Source organism: Piliocolobus tephrosceles, chromosome 14 (assembly GCF_002776525.5).
Source record: "Piliocolobus tephrosceles isolate RC106 chromosome 14, ASM277652v3, whole genome shotgun sequence".
NCBI lineage: Eukaryota > Metazoa > Chordata > Mammalia > Primates > Cercopithecidae > Piliocolobus > Piliocolobus tephrosceles.
The window spans coordinates 2,744,560-2,767,675 of NC_045447.1; the positions used below are offsets into that span (position 1 = coordinate 2,744,560).

At 44.4% G+C, this 23,116-nt stretch overlaps 1 protein-coding gene across 1 annotated transcript; it reads left to right on the forward strand.

Annotated features, from left to right (window-relative positions):
- Positions 1-1,963: 1,963 nt before the first annotated feature.
- Positions 1,964-15,072, forward strand: GLT6D1 (glycosyltransferase 6 domain containing 1). The gene is made up of 5 exons (XM_023227544.2): positions 1,964-2,212; positions 2,312-2,388; positions 10,854-10,901; positions 12,522-12,659; positions 14,050-15,072. The coding sequence occupies exons 2-5, from the start codon at positions 2,318-2,320 to the stop codon at positions 14,717-14,719; spliced, it is 927 nt and encodes a 308-aa protein (XP_023083312.1). The 5' UTR covers positions 1,964-2,212; positions 2,312-2,317; the 3' UTR covers positions 14,720-15,072.
- The last annotated feature ends 8,044 nt before the right edge of the window (positions 15,073-23,116 follow it).

Below are 23,116 nucleotides of genomic sequence, written 5' to 3' on the forward strand. Positions count from 1 at the left end.
TGTATTTTTAGTAGAGATGAGGTTTCACCATGTTGGCCAGGCTGGTTTTGAACTCCTGACCTCAGATGATCTACACATCTTGGCCTCCTAAAGTGCTGGGACTACAGGCATGAGCCACCGCACCCAGCCTATCCTTTAATTTTTCAAATGGGACAAAGTCTTATCCTCATAACCATGGGAAGAACCTGTGGGCAGAGACATCACTGTGACACTTGCATCATCAAAGGAGCCCAGTGATGTCAGCACCAACGGAAGACTCCAGCGCCAGGAGAGCAGTAGATGGCAGCTGGTTTGTGACGCAACACACAGCAAAAGATATGATGCTTGGAAGATACCTCTCCTCATGGGATGGCTTTGGCTACCTCTTTACATCATTCTAACCCAGGGTAAAGGACTTTTAAAGAGAGATCTAGGAGAGTTTGGATGATTGTGGTAAAATCAGGGTTAGGGTCATCCCCTAACCTTGACCTCAGAAAGATATTGACAGACAGGCAGCTCATCAACAGAGCTAGGAGGGTGCCTAGGGATGATGTTATGGAGGAGGGAATGCTGCTGCAGAAAATCTGGCTATATGGGCCTGTCTTACCCCATCCGCATGGCATTTCTAGTGATCTTGAATTTAAAAGGTGGTCAGTTTCAAATTGCAGAGGCACAAGAACTGGGCCCAACTGAAGCCTGCCCAGGATGGGATTATATGAAGAACTGCCCCCATAGAAATACAATGTGAGCCTCATTTTCTTTCTTTCTTTTTCTGTCTTTTTCTTTTCTTTTCTTTTTTTTTTTTTTTTTTTTGAGATGAAATCTTGCTCTGTCACCTAGGTTGGGGTGCAGTGGCACAATCTCAGCCTACTGCAACCTCCGCCTCCTGGGATCAAGCGATTCTGCTGCCTCAGCCTCCTGAGTAGCTGGGATTACAGGGATTACAAGTGTGCACCACCACACCCAGCTAATTTTTGTATTTTTAGTAGAGACAGTGTCTCACCATGTTGGTCCGGCTGGTCTTAAACTCCTGAACTCATGATCCACCCGCCTCAGCCTCCCACAGTGCTGGGATTAGAGGTGTGAGCCCCCGCGCCTGGCCGGTGAGCCACATTTCAATGTCCAGTTTCCTAGTAGCCACATTACAAACAGTAAGAAGAAACAAGTGAATTAATTTTCATAATTTATTTTTCATTTAACTCACTCTTTCCAGACTACAACACCCAGACTGTTACCATTTCAGTGTGGAATCGATATGAAGTTATGAGTGAGATGGTAAATTCTTTTCTTTCCCACTGTGTTTGACTTTGAGACCCCATGTGTTTTGTACACTTGCAGCTTACCTCATTTCACACACTCAGGGACCGCATGTGGCAAGTGGCTACTTTATGGCTATCAGTGCAGAACTAAAGCATCATGTTTGTTAAATGAGTGTTCAAAAATGAAAATAACTGGGAGGCTGTAGGTGGATCACCTGAGGTCAGCAGTTCAAGACCAGCCTGACCAACATGGTGAAATCCTGTCTTCACTAAAAATACAAACATTAGCTGGGTGTGGTGGCTGAGGCAGGAGAATCGCTTGAACCCAGGAGGCAGAGGTTGCAGTGAGCCAAGATCCTGCCACTGCATTCCAGCCTGGGAGACAGAGTGAGACTCCATCTCAAAAAAAAAAAAAAAAAAAAAAAGAAGGAAAATCAGAGAATCAGAGACCTGCATTTTGTGTGGACGCACAGCCCAGTGGCGTGCTCCCGATGGGCTTGTAAACCTATTCCCATGTGAAGCCTCCGTCACAAACTCAGGCACTGGTGAGAATCCAGATTTCCATCTTAAAGTCTAATGCTTTTAACTTAGACTTCATTCCCTGTTTACAAGATCTACCTTTGAGAGCACTTGTAAATTTTTCGACCGGCATAGTCTGGGAACAGATTACTCATCTTATGATCTGAGGAAGAAAGAATAAAAAGTCAACTTTGGGGGCAGAATACATTATCCTAGGTCAAGATGACTTCCTCATCAAGACCTCATTCTGTTTTCACAGCCCTGCAGTGGAGAGATTTATTGCGTTTCTTTTATGCAATCAAGGCAGACTTTGATACGAATGCAGGGAAAGACAGAGTGCACATGAAGCTGGCCCACAAGGAACAGTCAGCCCCGGGCACTTGAAGGAGAAGAGAGGCTTCCCTACTCAAGTCGCTGTCTCCTGACAGCTGAATATTCTAGAAGCAATCTCTAAGGTTGGTGTCCAAGGCCCATACATTAACTCATTGTTAGAAGATGACAAATATGTCATTTTTTATTGATTAAAATCTAATTTTTTCTCCCTTTTTCCCTAGGAGAGAATGAATTCCAAAAGAGTGCTGTTATTGGTTTTATTTGCTTTTTCGCTGATGTTGGTTGAGCGTTATTTCAGGTAAATATAAAATATTGATGAATCATGATCTTTAGTGATTGGCAGAGGTGGTTTTAATTTAATTTAGTTTAATTTAATTTAATCTAATTTGATTTAATTTGATTTAATTTTTGAGACAGGGGCTTACTCTGTTGCCTAGGCTGGAGTGCAGTGGTGCCATATTAGCAGTCTTGACCTCCCAGGCTCAAGCAATCCTCCCACCTCAGCCTCCTGAGTAAGTGGGACTACAGGCACATGTCACCACACACAACTAATTTTTGAAATTTTTTTGTAGAGACCTGTGTTGCCCAGGCTGGCAGAGATAATCTAAACTGCTGAGTTTTGTCCAAAGATATCAATACTACTCTCTAAATAAATCAGAAGTTCGTCTTTGTGGGACAAAGGAAAATATACATATTTTAATTATTTCATTGTTAAACATTCAACAATTATTTATTGAGTCCTTCTAGGTGCCAGGCTCTATTCTAGGTGCTGGGGATGCAGTGATAACTAAAGTGCCTGTCCTCAGGGAGCTTCCATTCTATTTAGAGAAGGTAGACAGTACACACATGACAGACAATGCCAGGGATATAATATTTTATAAAACAAGCATAATAAAAAATAAAGGTGAGCATGCCATTTTAGAGGAATTATAAACTGTCTCAAGTTTCCATCTTTGTGTTTAATGTAAAAAAGACTAAAGTCAACCTGTGTCTATGCATATAGAAACATGTACTAGAAGACACATCTGTAAACTTGCTGATATGGTTTAGCTGTTTTCCCCACCCAAATCTCAATTTGAATTGCATCTCCCAGAATTCCCACGTGTTGTGGGAGGGACCCAGGAGAGGTAATGAATCATGGGGGGCAGTCTTTCCTGTGCTATTCTCGTAATAATGAATAAGTCTCATGAGATCTGATGGGTTTATCAGGGGTTTCCGCTTTTGCTTCTTTCTCATTTTCTCTTGCCTGCCGCCATGGAAGATGTACCTTTTGCCTCCCGCTATGATTCTGGGCCTCCCCAGCCATGTGGAACTGTAAGTCCAATTAAAGCTCTTTTTCTTCCCAGTCTTGGGTATGTCTTTATCAGCAGCATGAAAACAGACTCACACATCTGCTAATATTCTCTCATCCAGAAAAACTCAAATTCTTGCTTTCTCTGTACCACTCCTCATGGTCTTCCTCATAAGCAATGCGGTGTTTCCAGAGGCTATTTGAACAGCAGTAGTATCATGAGAGATAATGGTTTTTGAAAAGGAAGGCTTTGCACAATACGTAACTGGTAAGGGACTTGTATCCAAAATATGCAAAGAGCTCTTAAAATTCGACAATAAGGAAACAAACACCTGAATTTAAAAATTAAATATTGGCTTTTAAAACATTTAAAAATGAGCAGAGGAACTGAATAGAATCTCACAACAGAAGATATACCGATGGGAAATAAACAAACGCCAAGATTCTCAGTCTCATTTGTCATCAGAGAACTGCAATGAAGACAGGAGATACCACTACACACCCATTAGAATGGCTAACACCCAAAAATCTAAAATCTGAAAACCAGCTTCTGGTGAGGAAGTAGAGCGACAGGAACGCTCATTCATTGCTGGTGGGAATGCAAAACGGTACTGTGGAAGACAGTGTGGCAGTTCCTTAGAAAGCTAGACAAAGCTTTACCATGCCATGGAGCAGCTGTGCTCCCAGGCATTTAGCCAACTGATTAAAAAACTATGTCCACACAAAACCCTACACAAGATGTTTATTTTTTTTTAATTTTTTTATTTTTTTGAGATGGAGTCTGGCTCTGTCGCCCAGGCTGGAGTGCAGTGGCCGGATCTCAGCTCACTGCAAGCTCCGCCTCCCGGGTTTACGCCATTCTCCTGCCTCAGCCTCCTGAGTAGCTGGGACTACAGGCGCCCGCCACCTCGCCCGGCTAGTTTTTTGTATTTTTTAGTAGAGACGGGGTTTCACCGTGTTAGCCAGGATGGTCTCGATCTCCTGACCTCGTGATCCGCCCGTCTCGGCCTCCCAAAGTGCTGCGATTACAAGCTTGAGTCACCGCGCCCGGCCCACAAGATGTTTATAGAAACTCTATTCATAAATGCCTCAAACCATGAACAAACTAGATGCCCTTCAGCAGGTGAATGATAAACAAGCTTCATGAAGCGCTCCAAACCAGAAACCAACAGACAACAGGAGAAGGATAAACATGCTGTGGCTCATCCGTGCAATGGAATATCACCCAACAGTAAAAAGAAATGAGCTGGCCTGGTGCGGTGGCTCATGCCTGTAATCCCAGCACTTTCAGAAGCCGAGGCAGGCGGATCACCTGAAGTCAGGAGTTTGAGACCAGCCTGACCAACATGAAGAAACCCCGTCTCTACTATCAATACAAAATTAGCCAGGCGTGGTGGTGCAGGCCTATAATCCCAGCTACCCGGGAGGCTGAGGCAGGAGAATCGCTTGAACCCGGGAGGCGGAGGTTGCAATGAGCTGAGATCACGCCACTGCACTCCAGCCTGGGCAACAAGAGTGAAACTCCATCTCAAAAAAAAAAAGAAATGAGCTATCAAAACTGTTAGCAGGCATGAAGGAACCCTAAATGCATATTGCTAAGTGCAAAAAGCCCATCTGAAAAGGCTGCATGCTGTATAATTCTCATGTGACATTCTGGAAAAGGCAAAACTATATTGGCAGGAAAAAGATCAGTGGTTGCCATGGAGTGGAGATGAGGGAGGGGATGAATAGGTGAAGCACAAAGGAATTTTGGGGGGCAGCAAAACTGTTCTGTATGACAGTGTCACCAGGGACACATGTAACTTTGCATTCACTCATAGGTGGGAACTGAACAATTAGATCACTTGGACTCGGGAAGGGGAACATCACACACTGGGGCCTATTATGGGGAGGGGGGAGGGGGGAGGGATTGCATTGGGAGTTATACCTGATGTAAATGACGAGTTGATGGGTGCTGACAAGTTGATGGGTGCAGCACACCAACATGGTACAAGTATACGTATGTAACAAACCTGCACGTTATGCACATGTACCCTAGAACTTAAAGTTAAAAAAAAAAAAACCCACAGGATGTTACAGCATGAAGAGTGAAATTAACATATGTAAATTTAAAAAATCAGGAAGTTCGAGGTATCGTAGGAAGCAATGCAGACTGTGAGACAATAATCTGTATCCCACATGTACAGAACAAGCCCACTGGAAGGGGTGAGAGAAAAAGCTGCTGACCTAAAATAACTTGGGAATGAGTGGCGTTTGTTTTGTTTTGTTTTGAGACAGAGTCTCTGTCACCCAGGCTAGAGTGCAGTGGCACGATCTTGACTCACCACAACCTCTGCCTCCTGGGTTCAAACTATTCTCCTGCCTCAGCCTCCCAAGTAGTTGGGACTACAGCCACGTGGCACCACACCTGGGTTGTTTTTTACTTTTAGTAGATATGGGGTTTCACCATGTTGGCCAGGCTGGTCTTGAACTCCTGACCTCAGGCAATCTGCCTGCCTCAGCCTCCCAAAATGCTGGGATTACAGGTGTGAGCCACAGTGCCCAGCTGGGAATGAGTGGAGTTTAAAAGTAAAAGCAATAGAAACTGCACATGAGCACTGTGTGTGGGCCGATAAAGGTTTTTTCCCACAGGAGAATGAGTTAACAGTTCTGCTGCTGCTATACATGTATGTTTGAATCAGTTAAATAAATGAATGGGGCATGGGGGAGCAGGTTTCTTGCTGTTGGAGGGGACTTCATAGATAAGCAAGAGAGGGGCCGCAATGATCCAGGTGGGAATGGATTGAAGCTGGAGACCTCAGCATGAACTCACGTTTACCTTACTATGAACAGAGATGTTTATGTGTCAAGATGTTTGAAGATATGTGGATATACACACAGGTTAGTGTCTATTTCCTTGCTCTATTAGCTGAGAGGGCCTAGGAGGAAGGACACCCCAGTAGCAATGAGCACACCTGATGCCCAGATCTTGGTGTCTAGCACCATTCTCTAGAAAAGCAACCAAGGCTTCTTGGAGAAGTGGGTGGTTCTAGAATCGGGCAGGAGATTTATAAGATGAGCCCAGAGCATCTCAGTGCCAGGAAGGATGGAAGGGATTTTTTACAAATTCTATATTTAAGGGAGTAAGCCACTTAAATGGGACATGGGAGCTAACTGGGAGAGCTCCCAATGGCCAGAGCTGGAGCCACTTGAGCGAGAAAAGAAAGTAACATTGAATTACAACCCAGAGTATGAAACGAATTTCCACAAGTTCATACTGATGTAAATGAATGATTGGAGGAAAAACAAGAAGGAAGAAAGGAAGGAAGACAGGTTGGCTGGATGTTGGAAGGATAGAAGGAAGGAAGAAGGGAGAAGAGACAAATCTCCCGTATGCAGAAGAATTCCAAATCATGTCTGTAGATTCTCCACTACCAAGGACACAGAACCTGATGCCCCAGTCCTGAAATGTGAGTTGTGCGCAGTGCTTCCTTATAAAGAAAGCGGGGAGAAAGAGCAGTCTTTGCATGGAGAGACCTGAAAACAACCCTAGCCAGGCGGACAAGGTCAGCATCAACAGGAAGTCATGATGGGGTCTGAGAGGCAGCTGCAGTCAAGAGGAACCTGTTGGCCGGGCACAGTGGCTCAAGCCTGTAATCCCAGCACTTTGGGAGGCCGAGGCGGGCGGATCACGAGGTCAGGAGATCGAGACCATCCTGGCTAGCACGGTGAAACCCCGTCTCTACTAAAAATACAAAAAACTAGCCGAGCAAGGTGGCGGGGGCCTGTAGTCCCAGCTACTCGGGAGGCTGAGGCAGGAGAATGGCGTAAACCCGGGAGGCGGAGCTTGCAGTGAGCTGAGATCCGGCCACTGCACTCCAGCCTGGGCAACAGAGCGAGACTCCGTCTCAAAAAAAAAAAAAAGAGGAACCTGTGCAGACAGGAGGCTGAGTGGAGTGTGGCGTGCTGGGTGGGACCCTGAAAAAGAGAAGGAACATTAGGGGAAAACAAGAAAATCCAACCAAAATATGGACTCCCATTAATAATAGAGCATCAGTGTTGCTTCATGAATTGGAACAAAAGTACCCTACTAAAGCTAGATGTTAATAATAGGGGAAACTGGGTGAGTGCAGGAGATTCCACACACTAGCTTTAGAATGTTTTTGTAAGGCTGAATCTGCTCTAAAAATAAAGTTGATTGAAATGAAAAAGGGGAAATAAAGTAAAAGTAAATCGTGCAAAAAAAAAAAAAAAAAAAAAGGAAAGGAAAAACAAGGCCAGGCGCGGTGGCTCACGCCTGTAATTCCAGTACTTTGGGAGGCAGAGGTGGGCGGATCACTTGAGGTCAGGAGTTCGAGACCACCCGGCTGACCTGACAAAACCCTGTCTCTACTAAAAATACAAAAATTAGCAGGGCGTGGTGGTGGGCGCCTGTAATCCCAGCTACTGGGAAGGCTGAGGCAGGAGAATCGCTTGAATCTGGGAGGCGGCAGTGAGCTGAAATCACATCGCTGCACTCTAGCCTGGGAGACAGAGTGAGACTCTGTCTCAAAAAACAAAACAAAATAACCCCCCCACTGCTTTGGTGCCATGTATTTTGTGTCGTTTGTCCTCTAGAGGATTGTACCTTAATGAAAAGGATGCATGGCCAGTTATAAAGGGTTTCAGATGATCTGTTTGAGGATAATGATGGGGTAATCTTCAGCAGAAAGGGGACAGGGACCCACACGTTAATCCATGGCACAGATTCTGCCATCTACCCTAGAACCATAGCCGGGGGCCTGGCATGTAGGAGGTGCTCACTCATTATTTGGTAAGAGATGAATAAATAAATGGATCTTGATTCAAGATATTTTGTTACTGAAATTGCAATGGGTCTTTGATCAAATTAAAAACTTAAATAATTTTTTTACATTTATTTAAAGAATAAGGAGTTATTCACTGGTTGGGTTGATCCATTTAGGAAATAAACATACAGGATGCTCAGTTACATTTGAATTTCAGATAAACAGTGAGTCATTTTTAACGGAAGTATGTCCCATGCAATATTTACACTAAAAAATTATTCATTGCTTATTGTAAACTGAATGGACATCCTGTGTTTTGCCTGGCAAACCTCTCTGTAGAAAAGGAATCTCAGGCCAGGTGTGGTGGCTCATGCCTGTAGTTCCAGCATTTGGTAGGCCGACGCGGGCAGATCACCTGAAGTCAGGAGTTCCAGACCAGCATGGCCCCATCTCTACTAAAATACAATAACAACAACAACAAAATTAGCTGGGCGTGGCAGAGGGCACCTGTAATCTGAGCTATTCAGGAGGGTGAGGCAGGAAAAATCGGGAGGTGGAGGTTGCAGTGAGCTGAGATCGTGCCATTGCACTCCAGCCTGGGAGACAGAGCAAGACTCCCTCTCAAAAATAAAAATAAAAATAAAAATAAAAAAATAGAAAAGGCATCTCAGCTGGTGAGAATATTTGTTGTTTAAATATTCCACAAACTGCAAAGCAAGGCTGGAGGGGGTCAACTGGCTCCTCATGGCGAGAGAAGCAAGGGAAACAGAAAACCAAAGACAGCTCTAGTTCCTAAAGACACCACTGTCTGTGTTATGTGTAGGCTGGTGTGTATGTAATGCACATGTGTGTGTGCTTGTGTGTGTGTGTGCACATGTGTGTGTGGTGAGCTTGAGGATTTGGGGGTTGGTTACAGAAAGGACAGGACAGGCCGGGCATGATGGCTCATGCCTGTAATCCCAGCACTTTGGGAGGCTGAGGCAGGTGGATCATTTGAGGTCAGGAGTTTGAGACTATCCTGGCCAACAGGGTGAAACCCCATCTCTACCAAAAAATTAGCTGGGTGTGGTGGCGCGTGCCTGTAATCCCAGCTACTGAGGGGGCTGAGGCAGGAGAATCACTTGAACCCAAGAGGTGGAGGTTGCAGTGAGCTAAGATTGCACCACTGCACTCCAGCCTGGGCGACAGAGCAAGACTCCGTCTCGACAAAAAAAAATCTCTGTCAAGGGTGATTTTTTTCTTTAGGTTACAATAACCCTCTTCAGCCAGGATGTTCTCTGCTCTGGTCATTCTGCAGGGCCCCAGAAATTAAGACCAGTATGGTGGAAGAATGAGGACCTTTAATTAAGTCCCCCCTTTGTCACTTCATGTTTTTGAAGTCTGGTGTGGACAATTTGGATTTTGATGTGTCTTGCCCTGTGGAATCCAATCATGGAATGTCTGTGGCTAAGGACACTCATGAGAATGCCATAAAAGGAGACAGTCTTGAAGTCATTTATTTTACTTAAAAATATCCCAGAGTTACTATCCTAGGCAACGCAGGGAGACCCTGTCTCTACAGATAATTTAAAAATTAGCCAGGCACGGTGGCACACCCCTGTGGTCTGAGCTACCTGGGAGGCTGAGGGGGGAGGATCGCTTGAGCCCAGGAGGTTGAGGCTGCAGTGAACTGTGATGGTGCCACTGCACTCCAGCCTGGGTGACAGAGTGAAAGCCTGTCTCAAAAAAAAAAAAAAAAAAAATTCCTCCTAGGGTTACGAAACAGAGGTTGCCTAATAAGCTTGCTAATAGCTTAAAAGCACAATTACACTCTAGTTGAATGCAGTGTTGAAATGCAAAGGGAGGTAGCTTGTGCCTGTGGTCCCGTATACCTTGGAGGTTGAGGTGGGAGGATAGCTTGAGCTCAGGGGTTTGAGGCTGCAGTGAGCTGTGATCATGCAAGTGAGAATGCATCTCTTAAAATAAATAACAAAATAAATGCAAACAGAATCAAAGACGAACTTTTGGATGCCTCCTCCCCACCTCTTTACAACATGTAGCAAAGACGCTTATGTTTGGTAAATAAATTAATTAAATCTATGTTTTTGTCTGAATATACATTCTCTTACCTGATCTGTTCATTTCCTTTTTTAATTTTTTATTATATATTTTTTTGAGATGGAGTCTTGCTCTGTTGCCCGGGCTGGAGTGCAGTGGCGCGATCTCGGCTCACTGCAAGTGCCACCTCCCGGGTTCACGCCATTCTCCTGCCTCAGCCTCCCGAGTAGCTGGGACTACAGGCGCCTGCCACCTCGCCCAGCTAATTTTCGTACTTTTAGTAGAGACGGGGTTTCACAGTGTTAGCCAGGATGGTCTCCATCTCCTGACCTCATGATCCGCCCGCCTCGGCCTCCCAAAGTGCTGGGATCACAGGCGTGAGCCACTGTGCCCGGCCATTTCCTTTTTTTAAAAAAAATCTTCCTCCCCACACCCATACTCTTTCCTGACATTCTGCCTGTGGCCATGACCTCCTTTCCCTACATCTCTTTCCTAGACCAGCTCATACCCTTCCCCACCCAGCTGAGATATCTCCTCTCCAGGAGGCTTCCCTGACTCTGATTTGGGTTGACACATGTTGACAAAATGCCAAACAGGGCCTGCCCATTGTAGGCTCAATAAACATTGAACAGGCTCCCTGTAATCACTCGATTTTCTCTTTGTACCCAGGAATCACCAGGTAGAAGAACTTCGGCTCTCAGACTGGTTTCATCCTAGGTAAGAACAAAAATGCCTGTTTGCATGCACTCACAAACGATATACCTCAACTTGACATGATAGATTTTTCTTCCCCAGTCACCAAATTCAGCTCTCCTGGGAGGTTTCCAGAATTGGAGTTTTATTTTCGAGGCTCTTATAAACAAACCAGGGTCCGTTGATCATGAACCAGGCGATGATGGTGGTCATGAAGAAGCAGATTCACTCTACCTGGCTTAGCTTTCCTGGTTTAAAAAGTGTTAATAACTCAAATGTTCATCAACTAATGAACAGATAAACAAAATGTGGTCTAGCCATCCAATGGAATATTATTCAACCATATTTCCAGAACAGGCAAATCTACAGAGACAGAAGGTAGATGAGTTGTTGCAGGGATTGTAGGGAGAAGGGAATGGGGAGTGACTCCTTTTCAGTAGTGATATATTAAAGTATTTCATTTTCTTTGGAGAAACTGTAAATAGCATCGTGTTTTAAATATTACTTTCTGCATGTTCATTGTTCATAGTAAGGAGATTACTTTTTTAATGTGCTGACCTTGTATCCTGAAGCTTTGCTGAGTTCACTTGTTAGTTCTAGGAGATTTTGGTTGTTTTTAGATTCCTTAGGATTTTCTATGTAGACAATTATGTAATCTGCAAATAGGGACAGTGTTATTTTTTTCCTTTCCAATCTGATGGCTTTTATTTCATTTTCTTGCCTTATTGCAGTGGCTAGAACTGTCATCACTATGTTGAAACTGCCACATTCCTCATTGTAGGGAGAAAGCATTCAGTCTTTCACTATGAAGTGTGTGAGCTAGAGGATATTTGTAGATGTTCTTTATCAAATTGAGGACATTCCCCTCTATTACATTTTTTCTGGGAGCTTTTATCATGAATCGACATTGAACTTTGTAGGGTGTTTTTTCCAAGTTGAGCATGTGATTGATCTTCTCTATCTTTCAATATGGTGGTTTACATTCATTGATTTTCAGATGTTTAATAGCCTGTCTTAAATCCTGCTGTGGTCTTGTTGTATTGAAGGCAAATCAGATGGCTCTCTCCCTTTTTGGACTCATCTCTCATTTCTGCTGCATTGCACTGATGGGCCTAAAGCATGAGGGAGAAGCTGAAAAAAACTTGTAGGAAAAGGGGAGAGAGAAAAAGAAAGCAGAGAAGGAGGGAAAAATAAAGGCATTGCATAAGGGAGGTGATCTCCTGCCTCCCATCTTGGCTTCAGTGAATGATCGGAGAGTGTTCTGACTCTGGGCTGCCTAATTTTGAGCTGCAGTCAGAGATCAGAAAAGGCAGCTCCTGGGCTCAAAGGCAGGTGGTTGGGGGAGGAATGCACAAACCCAGGAGCCAGGTGGGCTAGGTGTGGCATCCTAATCCCCACGTGTTAACTGTGCGATGTCGGGCAACTTACTCAATCGTGTGTGCCTCTGGTTCCCCATGTGGAGATCAGGGGTGGTGGCACTCACTGTATAGGGCATTGCAAAGATGAATCCAGTGGGATAATGCACTCAAACACAGAGCCGGGCGTGTGGTTGGTGCTTTCTAAGCATTAGTCATTACTGCTCGGTACCTGCTGCCGGCGCCTCCGTAAAGCAAGCCCTGTTTTAATTTGATTCTTGTTCCACAGAAAACGCCCTGATGTTATAACGAAAACAGACTGGCTTGCTCCCATCGTATGGGAAGGGACTTTCGACAGGCAGGTCCTGGAAAAACATTACAGAAGGCGGAATATCACCGTGGGCCTGGCTGTCTTTGCTACTGGCAGGTAGGTGCCACTCACCTTTGCCCTTTTTTATTTTGGGAAAATGTGGATCAGCGTTCACGGGTCTTTGACCTCCAAAGAGCCAACCATAATTAAGCATAATTAACGATAACAATAGCCATGATTTCTGTGAGAAACGAACTCACCCTTCCAAAACCAAAGAATGGACTCAGAGACCTGGAGAACAGTGAAAGTGAAACTTTTAATGACAGTCTTGAAAGATCGGGTGTCTGATGGGCAGGCACACCCAGCACAGCTTCAACAAACCGTTTACCCCCTAGTGCGCAGGCCCCTCCCCCAGTTGCTCATAGGCTGAGTACTGTGGGAGGGGGCGGGCTCACAATCTTCCCAGACGTCACCTATTGGTTGTTGGGCAGGGGTTTTAGGTGTTTTCTTTAGGGTGGTGTTGCTGCATTTTGTTGCAGCCCACAATGCATTGCAATCATGGTCAGCTCAGGGGCTCTTCAAGTATCTGACTTAGGACCTAAGTAGCTGAGCGGGCTGATAAGAACAGACAAAGCAAGCTATTTTGCAGACTAGTAAAGTTTTATCTTTTTAAACTTTTTTGACTAAAGTTTTTTGGTTTGGGTGAGGGCAACTAAGGTGGGAGGCCAACAAGCAGGCATTGGCTATATAAGCAGGGGCCTAGTATATCCTGTTTCTTTTGTAGTTTGCTGACCTAAGCCGATTTAAGGCCCTTTGTCTTGGAAATGGACTATTGTAGATATGATTTCCTTCAATTTCTGGCTGGCCTGTACAAAAGGTGTGCTAGGTTTCTCTGTCGATGGCCGAGTCCTTAACACCAGTGGGAATCTTTTGACTTATATCCATTTAGCTCCTGCTCCCTTTCTTCACAACAGCCATTCCAAAACACGGTGGCTTTTCAGGCCCTCCGAGTCAGGACATTCCTTCCCACTCACCGACTCAGCTGAAGCTGTGGGCCCGACTCTTCCACGCTTATACATCCCGAGTTCCTTAGCATCAGAGGACACCCATGTTAGTGCATTCAGCCACCTCTTCTCCTGATCATGTTTAGAAAGTAAGTGTTGGCCGGGCATGGTGGCTCATGCCTGTAATCCCAGCACTTTGGGAGACTGAGGCGAGTGGATCACCTGAGGTCAGGAATTTGAGACCAGCCTGGCCAACATGGTGAAACCCCATCTCTACTAAAAACACACACACACACACACACAAAATTAGCCAGGCGTGGTGGCGGGTGCCTGTAATCCCAGCTACTTGGGAGGCTGAGGCAGGAGAATCACTTGAATCTGGGAGGCGGAGGTTGCAGTGAGTCGAGATCACACCACTGCACTCCAGCCTGGGCATCAGAGCAAGACTCCATCTCAAAAAAAAAAAAGAAAAGTAAGTCTTTTCTCCGGTGTGTGTTACCTAGGTTTGCAGAGGAGTACCTGAGGCTGTTCCTACACTCCGCGAATAAGCACTTCATGACAGGCTACCGAGTGATCTTCTACATCATGGTGGACGCCTTCCTCCAGCTGCCTGACATAGAGCCCAGTCCTCTTCGAACGTTCAAAGCATTTGAAGTGGACACCGAGAGGTGGTGGCTCGACGGCTCCCTCATGCACATGAAGAGTCTGGGTGAACATATCACCAGTCACATCCAGGATGAGGTGGACTTCCTCTTCAGCATGGCGGTCAACCAGGTCTTCCAGAATGAGTTCGGGGTGGAGACGCTGGGCCCGTTGGTGGCCCAGCTCCATGCCTGGTGGTATTTCAGAAACACCAAGAACTTCCCTTACGAGAGGAGGCCGACCTCAGCAGCTTGCATCCCGTTTGGACAGGGGGATTTCTATTATGGCAGCTTGATGGTTGGTGGCACGCCCCATAATGTTTTAGACTTCATCGAAGAATATCTGAACGGAGTTATTCATGACATCAAAAATGGACTCAATAGCACCTATGAAAAGCATCTGAACAAGTATTTTTACCTCAATAAACCCACCAAGCTGTTATCACCAGAATACAGCTGGGATCTTACATTTTCTCCTCCTCCACAGATCCAATACGTCAAGGTTGCACATGATTCCCAGAGGAAATTATGAATTACGCCATTAGGTTTATGTCGAATAAACGAATCATGGCAATTTCTTATAAATGAGGGAAGTCTTAAAACCCTCCAATTTTTAGAGACATACAAATTTACATCCTTCCCAAATAAATGTTTCTTCTTGCCATTTTGAGCCATCTTATTTGGCTAATATAGGATAAAGAATAAAAGGATAATTACTTAATATGAATACACAGTAATGTCATTATCTATGTATTGTAGATAATGTGAAAATGCATTTGATATAGAATGATTTTTTTTAATGGAGAAAGACTCTAGTTGAGAAAAGACACTCATAAAATGGAAAAGTAGCTCATGCAAAGGAAAAAATAAATGCCAGGCCACTCATTAAGTCTTCACTGTGTTTTTCCACACTGGGATACATGTGGCTTGTGGTCAACCTCGCGTACTGTCTCAGTCTGTCCAGTGTGTGATTTGACACAGGTGAGCTAGAGGAATCCAGCCAAAGCCATGTCTTACTATTATGGTTTCAAAGTGAGATATTCAGTTCCTTTTGTTAAAAGGCTGTAGGTATTGGCCTGTTGTGGTAACTCATGCCTGTAATCCCAGCACTTTGGGAGGCCAAGGCAAGTGGATCACCTGAGGTCAGGAGTTCGAGACCAGCCAGCCTGGCTAGCATAGTGAAACCCCATTTCTACTAAAAACACAGAAAATTAGCTGGGTGTGGTGGCATGTGCCTGTAATCCCAGCTACTCAGGAGGCTGAGACAGGAGAATTGCTTGAACCTGGGAGGTGGAGGTGAGATTGCGCCATTGCACTCCAGCCTGGGCGGCAAGGGTGAAACTCCGTCTCAAAATAAAAAAAAAAAACTGTAGGTATTTTATTTTTTTAAAAAGATATTTACTGAGCTCAGTGGTAAAGGTGCTCTGCCAGATGCAGACAGGAATAGAAGACAGTTTGGAACACCTGTGTCCCTGGCAGCCCACAGTCTAGCAGGGGTTGAGGCTGTGTGCTAAGAGTACATGTTCAGGGTACTAAAAGTGACAAGGAAGATGGTCACCTGAGCTCTGTGGTGGTCAGGGAGTCAACACCTCCACGAGACGCTTTGTGTGTCACAGAGCGAGAGTGTTCCTAAGTCCGGGGGCAGTGGCGGCAGCTATGAACAGCTTTAGTAAGTGTCATGGCTCACCCCATTACTATGCTGAAGTCCTAACTCCGTACCTCAGAATGTGACTGTGTCTGCTGGAGATAGGGCCGTTAAAGAGGTCATTAAGGTAAAATGAGGTCACTGAGGTGGGCCCTAATCCCACAGGTCCTTATTAAGAGATTAGGACACAGGCACATAGAGGGATGACTGTGAGGACACAGGGAGTGTTGGGAGCAAGTCCCCCAAAATCTGGCCATAAACTGGCCCCAAAACTGGCCATAAAATCTCTGCAGCACTGTGACATATTCATAATGGCCCTAATGCCCAAGCTGGAAGGTTGTGGGTTTACAGGAATTGAGGGCAAGGAACACCTGATCCACCCAGGGCAGAAAACCGCTTAAAGGCATTCTTAAGCCACAAACAATAGCATGAGCGATCTGTGTTTTAAGGGTGTGTTCCTGCTGCAGTTAACTAGCCCAACCTATTCATTTAATTCAGCCCATTCCTTTGTTTCCCATAAGGGATACGTTTAGTTAATTTAATATCTATAGAAACCATGCTGATGACTGGTTTGCTGTTAATAAATATGTGGGTAAATCTCTGCTCAGGGCTGTCAGCTCTGAAAGCTGTGAGACCCCTCATTTCCCACTTCACACCTCTATTTTTCTGTGTGTGCATCTTTAATTCCTCTAGCGCCGCTGGGTTAGGGTCTCCCCAGCTGAGCTGGTCTCAGCAAGTGGCGTCCATCGTGGGGGCTGGAATCCAGGTCGAAGGGTCACCAGAGCGACAGTTGGAATGGAAAACTAGCTGGAGGATACCCGAGTACTCTTAAAGCAGTCCCCGTGGTGAGTAAGAAGGGGAGCTCAGAAGCGTCAGGGTAACAATGGGACAGATATGGGGTCTGGTTCTTTTCACCTTGGAACTTTTTCACACTGATAATGAGGAGGAACAAGAGTATAGTGAAGTAACTGAAGAGGTTACAGAGCATGTTTATTTGCCAGCTGAAGCTAAAGTGGCAAAGGAAGGAGAGGTTTATCCCTACCCTTCTGCACCCCCTCATTATTATTTTGAAGAAAATCGCCCCCCAGATCTTTCTTTTCCGGAGGACACTGGGCAAAAAGTAGTTGCCCCAGTGACTTGGAGCAGCGCCTCGAGTGACGGCTCTTAGTTCTATTCAGGCAGGAATGCAGCAAGCTAGACGAGAGGGTGATTTAGAGGCTTGGCAGTTCCCTGTTAGAATACACCCCCCAGATCAACAGGGAAATATTACAGCTACATTTGAGCCTTTTCCTTTTAAATTATTCAAAGAATTAAAAGAAGCAATAAATCAGTATGGACCAGGTTCTCCTTTTGTAATGGGACTGTTAAAGAATGTTAGTGTTGTCAGATGATTCCTGATTCCTGCTGACTGGGACACTCTTACTTGAGCTTGTCTAACTCCTGCTCAGTTCTTACAATTTAAAACTTGGTGGGTACATGAAGCTTCCATTCAGGCTGCTCACAATGCCCAGGCCCAACCTCAAATTAATATAACTGCAGACCAACTTTTGGGGGTTGGTGGCTGGGCTGGTTTAGATGCACAAGTCGTCATGCAGGATGATGCCATAGAACAGCTTAGAGGAGTGTGCATTAGAGCTTGGGAAAAAATCACTTCAGGTGGAGAACAATACCCTTCCTTTAGTGCTATAAAACAGGGACCAAGGGAACCATATGTGGATTTTATAGCTCTGTTACAGGAGTCTCTTTAAAAAGATGATTGCAGATTCGGCTGCTCAGGATATAGGGTTGCAGTTATTAGCTTTCGACAACGCTAATCCCGATTGCCAGGCTGCTCTGCAACCTATCAGAGGGAAAGCACATTTAGTTGATTATATCAAGGCCTGTGATGGTATCAGAGGTAATCTGCATAAAGCTACTTTGTTGGCACAGGCAATGGCAGGACTGAGAGTGGATAAAGGAAATACTCCATTTCCTGGAGCTTGTTTTGACTGTGGGAAGCATGGTCACACTAAAAAAGAATGTAGAAAAATTCAGCAAGTCAGGCTGCCAGAGAGGGGAAAAAAGAAAACTGCTGAGCCTGAAATATGTCCAAAATGTAAAAAAGGAAAACACTGGGCTGGTCAGAGTCACTCTAAGTTTGATAAAGAAGGGAACCCGATTTCGGGAAACGCCATGAGGGGCCCGTCCCGGGCCCTGTTCTAAACCGGGGCATTTCCAGCTCAGGCCATTCCCTCACCCCTGTACAATGTCTGTCTCCCACCACAGCTGGCAGTGCCACAGTAGATTTATGCTGCACAAAAGCTGTGAGCCTTCTGCCTGGGGAACCCCCGCAAAAGGTCCCAACAGGAGTCTGTGGACCCTTGCCAGCAGGGACAATAGGATTACTTTTAGGAAGGCCTCGTTTACGTTTAAAAGGCGTACAAATACATACAGGAATCATTGATTCAGATTACAATGGGGAAATTCAAGTTGTTGTATCTGCTTCTGTTCCCTGGAAAGCAGAGCCAGGAGAGCGCATAGCACAACTCCTGATTGTGCCATATGTGGGAATGGGAAAAAGTGAAATTAAATGAACGGGAGGATTTGGAAGCACAAAGAAACAAGGCGAAGGAGCTTATTGGGTAAGTCAAATTACTGATAAACATCCTACCTGTAAAATAACTATTCAAGGAAAGAAATTTAAAGGTTTTGTAGATACAGGAGTGGACATTTCAATCATTTCTCTACAGCACTGGCCGTCCACGTAGCCAATTCAACCTACTCAATCTAACACAGTTGGAGTTGGTAAAGCCCCTGAAGTATATCAAAGTAGTTATATTTTGCATTGTGAGGGGCCCGACGACAACCTGGGACTATTCAACCAATTATAACTTCTGTACCTATAAATTTATGGGGAAGAGATTTATTACAACAGTGGGGAGCACAAGTTCTAATTCCAGAACAATCATATAGCCCTCAAAGTCAACATACAATGCATGAAATGGGGTATGTCCCTGGTATGGGACTAGAAAAAAATTTGCAAGGTTTGAAAGAACCGCTTCAAATGGAAAAAGTTCCCGCCAAAGATTAGGATATCATTTTTGATGGTGGCCATTGTTAAGCCTCCAGAACCTATACCTTTAAAATGGTTAACAGATAAGCCAATTTGGATACAGCAATGGCCGCTAAGTAAAGAAAAACTGGAGGCTTTAGAGAAATTAGTTGCGGAACAATTAGAAAATGGGCACATAGCTCCAACATTTTCTCCTTGGAATTCTCCAGTTTTCATAATTAAGAAAAAATCAGGTAAATGGAGAATGTTAACTGACTTAAGAGCCATCAATTCAGTTATACAACCTATGGGAGCATAACAGCCAGGGTTGCCTTCTCCTGCTATAATTCCAAAAAATTGGCTTTTAATAGTCATAGATTTAAAAGACTGTTTCTTTACTATCCCTTTAGCTGAGCAAGACTGAACGGTTTGCATTTACAATTCCTGCAGTAAACAACCTGCAGCCTGCTAAGCATTGTCACTGGAAAGTGTTGCCACAGGGCATGTCAAACAGCTCAACAATTTGCCAGACGTATGTGGGACAAGCAATTACATTATTCACTATGTGGATGATATACTTTGTGCTACCCCCACTTGAGAACTATTAGCCAATGTTGTGATCACTCGCAAAATTCAATTTCTCGTGCTGGTTTAATTATAGCTCCTGACAAAATTCAGATTACTACTCCTTACTCCTACTTGGGGACCTTAGTAAATGACACTACCATTGTGCCACAGAAAGTAACCATACGTAGGGATAATTAAAAACAGTAAATGATTTTCAAAAATTACTAGGAGATATTAATTGGATACGACCCGCTCTAGGCATTCCTACCTATGCCATGAGTAATCTGTTTTCTATCCTTAGAGGAAATCCTAGTCTCACTAGCCCTCGGCAATTAACAAAGGAGGCTGAGGTCGAGTTATAACTGATTGAGAAGCAAGTCCATAAAGCTCAGATAAATAGAATAGATCCAGAGAAGATTCTAGATTTGCTAATTTTTTCAACTCAGCGTTCACCTACTGGTGTTGTTGTCCAAGAACAGGACTTAGGAGAGTGGCTTTTTCTTCCACATACTAATTCACAGACTCTAACTCCTTGTTTGGATCAAATCGCTGCCATGATAGGAAATGGGAGAACTTGGATTATTACATTACGTGGATATGATCCTGGAAAAATTATTGTCCCTCTCACGAAGGCACAAATACAGCAAGCTTTTATAAATAGTCTACTTGACAAACCCATTTAGCTGACTTTGCGGGTATTCTCGATAATCATTTTCCTAAAACAAAACTGTTTCAGTTTTTGAAATTAACTAATTGGATTATCCCTAAAATAACTAAATTTAAACCAATTGAAGGTGCTGAAAATGTTTTCACAGATGGGTCTAGTAATGGTAAAGCTTCTTATTCCGGCTCAAAAGGTAAAGTTTTTCAGACGTCCTGTACTTCAGCTCAAAAAGCGGAACTTGTAGCTGTAACTGAAACATTGACTGCTTTTGATATGCCTATTAATGTGATTTCTGATTCTTCATACGTGGTTCACTCCACCCAGTTAATTGAAAATGCTCAGTTATGATTTCATACAAATGAACAACTGTTGAGTTTATCTACCCAATTGCAAACAGCAGTTAGGAGTAGAATGTATTTTTACATCACTCACATTAGAGCTCATACACCTCTTCCAGGACCTTTGACTGAAGGGAATCAAATGCCTGATCGCCTAGATGCTACTGCAATATCTAATGCTCGACACTTTCACAATTTGACCCAAGTGAATGCCTCTGGTCTCAAATGCAGATACAGCATTACCTGGAAAGAAGCTAAAGCTACTATCCAGCAATGCCCAACTTGCCAAATGGTGCATTCCTCATCTTTTACAGGAGGAGTTAATCCTCAAGGACTGGAACCCAATTCTCTTTGGCAAATGGATGTCACACATGTTCCTTTGTTTGGGAGACTAGCTTACGAACATGTATGTGTGGACACTAACTTAGTGGCCTGAGCAAACTAATCCAGTAGGTGTCCCAAAAATAATGGCAGTTCAAACACTGGATTGCAAGGAGTGGTGACCACCGTTTCCTGGGATGGAAGATAGAGCCTGAGGAAAGCCTCCCTGGGTTCATAATTAGACCTGGGGCTACCACCTCAGGGTCCCCTTCGTTATGTCACCCGGCCTCCCCGTCATGCCCTGTTCATGACAGGGACCGTCTTAAACAACCTGTCTGTCAAGCCTTAGCTCACCCTCCCTCTTTTTTGCTGCTGTCTCCTTTGACTAAAAGAAGGTGATCTTTTTGGTGACTCATTCTTGCATCTCACACAGTAGCTCTCATATTAAAAAAAAAAAATCTATGAAAGTTTCAAAAGGGTGAAAATAGATATTACATTAGCCACAAACCCTATATATACAGTTTTAGTAATTACTTGGGCCAGATCTGGAAAGGGTGGGGTGTACTGAACTAAACAAAACTTCTTTTTTTTTCCTGCCAATTTATGGATGAGGCTAGAAGACTTACTGAGAAGGCTTCTGAAGTTTTATTTTTAAAAATTGTGGAATCAATATTAAAGCATTGCAAATTTCTTGATTTGCATGGCAGAACAACAGGTAAGCTTGCGAATGTTTAGAATTTCCAGGTGCCAGGGCAAGCCTGCTTAGGAGGCTTAGAAACCCGGTCACTCAGAAAAGCCAACGTCTGTCCCCACCAGCCAGCTTGTGCCTCCCTCACGGTGGGTGCTAAATTGATTTCTAGAAGTAGTTTAATTTTGCCAATTTGATGAGCAATAATAAATGGCCTCTCTTTTTTATTTGATTACTTATGAAGTCAACCTTTTTTTTTTTTTTTTTTTTTTGAGATGGAGTCTTGCTCTATCACCCAGACTGGAGTCCAGACTCGGCTCACTGCAAGCTCCACCTCCCAGGTTTACGCCATTCTCCTGCCTCAGCCTCCCGAGTAGCTGGGACTGCAGGTGCCCGCCACCACATCTGGCTAATTTTTTGTATTTTTAGTAGAGACGGGGTTTCACCATGTTAACCAGGATGGTCTCGATCTCCTGACCTCATGATCTGCCCACCTCGGCCTCCCAAAGTGCTGAGATTATAGGCATGAGCCACTGCACCGGGCTGAAGTCAAACCTTTTAATCAGCCTTTTGATCTATGCAAATAGCCTTTTCTATCTTTTGCTCAGTGCTTTTTCTTTTCTTTTTTTTTCTTTCAGAGACAGGATCTCACTCTGTTGCCCAAGCTGGAGTGCAGTGGTGTGATATCATGGCTTACTGCAGCCTCAAACTCCTGAGCTGGAGGGATCTGCCAGCCTTAGCCTCCCAAGTAGCTGCAACTATAGACACATATCACAATGCACAGCTATTTTTTTTTTTCTTTTTTTTATTTGGGACTGCTTTTTTAAAAACTTTTTTTTTTTTTAGAGACAGGGTCTTGTTATGTTGCCCAGGCTGGTCTCAAACTCCTGGGCTCAAGCTATCGTTTGGCCCCCAGCCTTCCACAGTGATGGGATTACAGGCATGCGCCACCACGCCCGGCCCTTTAAGGAGTTCTGATTTACATATGTATTTACATATGTGATATGAACCCTTCGTCACTTTTGCTGCAAATGTTAATTTCAGATTGTTCTTTCCATTTTGATAGTGTTGAAGATGTCTTTGATGTGCCGAGTTTAAAGCGCTCAACCTTTCCCCTGGTGTTGATACTGTCCGGGTAGGCACCCCATCCGCAAGTTATAGAAAGTATAGAAGTCTCAAGATTTCCTTCCTTTTATTCAGAATTGATCAGGAACGAATTTTAAGATAATGTGTAGGTGAGATAGCCCATCTTATTTCCCCCTATCTGTCTTGCCCATTTCCCTCAACACTATTTATTGAATAAATAACGCTTTTTTAGGACAGGCCATTTGTACCATCTCTGAAGGTGTGGTATACATTCGGGTTCATTCCTTGACTTGATACCCAGTTTCTTGCTGTTCTTTTGCCCTGAGCTAATGTCACACGCTTCTCATCACTGCTGTTGGATATTAGGATACAATGGTAGAGCCATCTGCATGATGCTTCTTTTTTTTTTTTTTTTGAGACGGAGTCTCGTTCTGTCGCCCGGGCTGGAGTGCAGTGGCCGGATCTCAGCTCACTGCAAGATCCGCCTCCCGGGTTTACGCCATTCTCCTGCCTCAGCCTCCCGAGTAGCTGGGACTACAGGCGCCCGCCACCTCACCCGGCTAGATTTTTGTATTTTTTAGTAGAGACG

What these genes read in the sequence shown, in the direction of transcription:
- GLT6D1 (XM_023227544.2), top strand. Translation starts at nt 2,318, where the DNA reads ATGAATTCCAAAAGAGTGCTGTTATTGGTTTTATTTGCTTTTTCGCTG. An exon ending in TTGGTTGAGCGTTATTTCAG is followed by an intron (nt 2,389 to 10,853) that starts GTAAATATAAAA and finishes CTTTGTACCCAG; the next exon opens with GAATCACCAGGTAGAAGAAC. An exon ending in GCTGTCTTTGCTACTGGCAG is followed by an intron (nt 12,660 to 14,049) that starts GTAGGTGCCACT and finishes TGTGTTACCTAG; the next exon opens with GTTTGCAGAGGAGTACCTGA.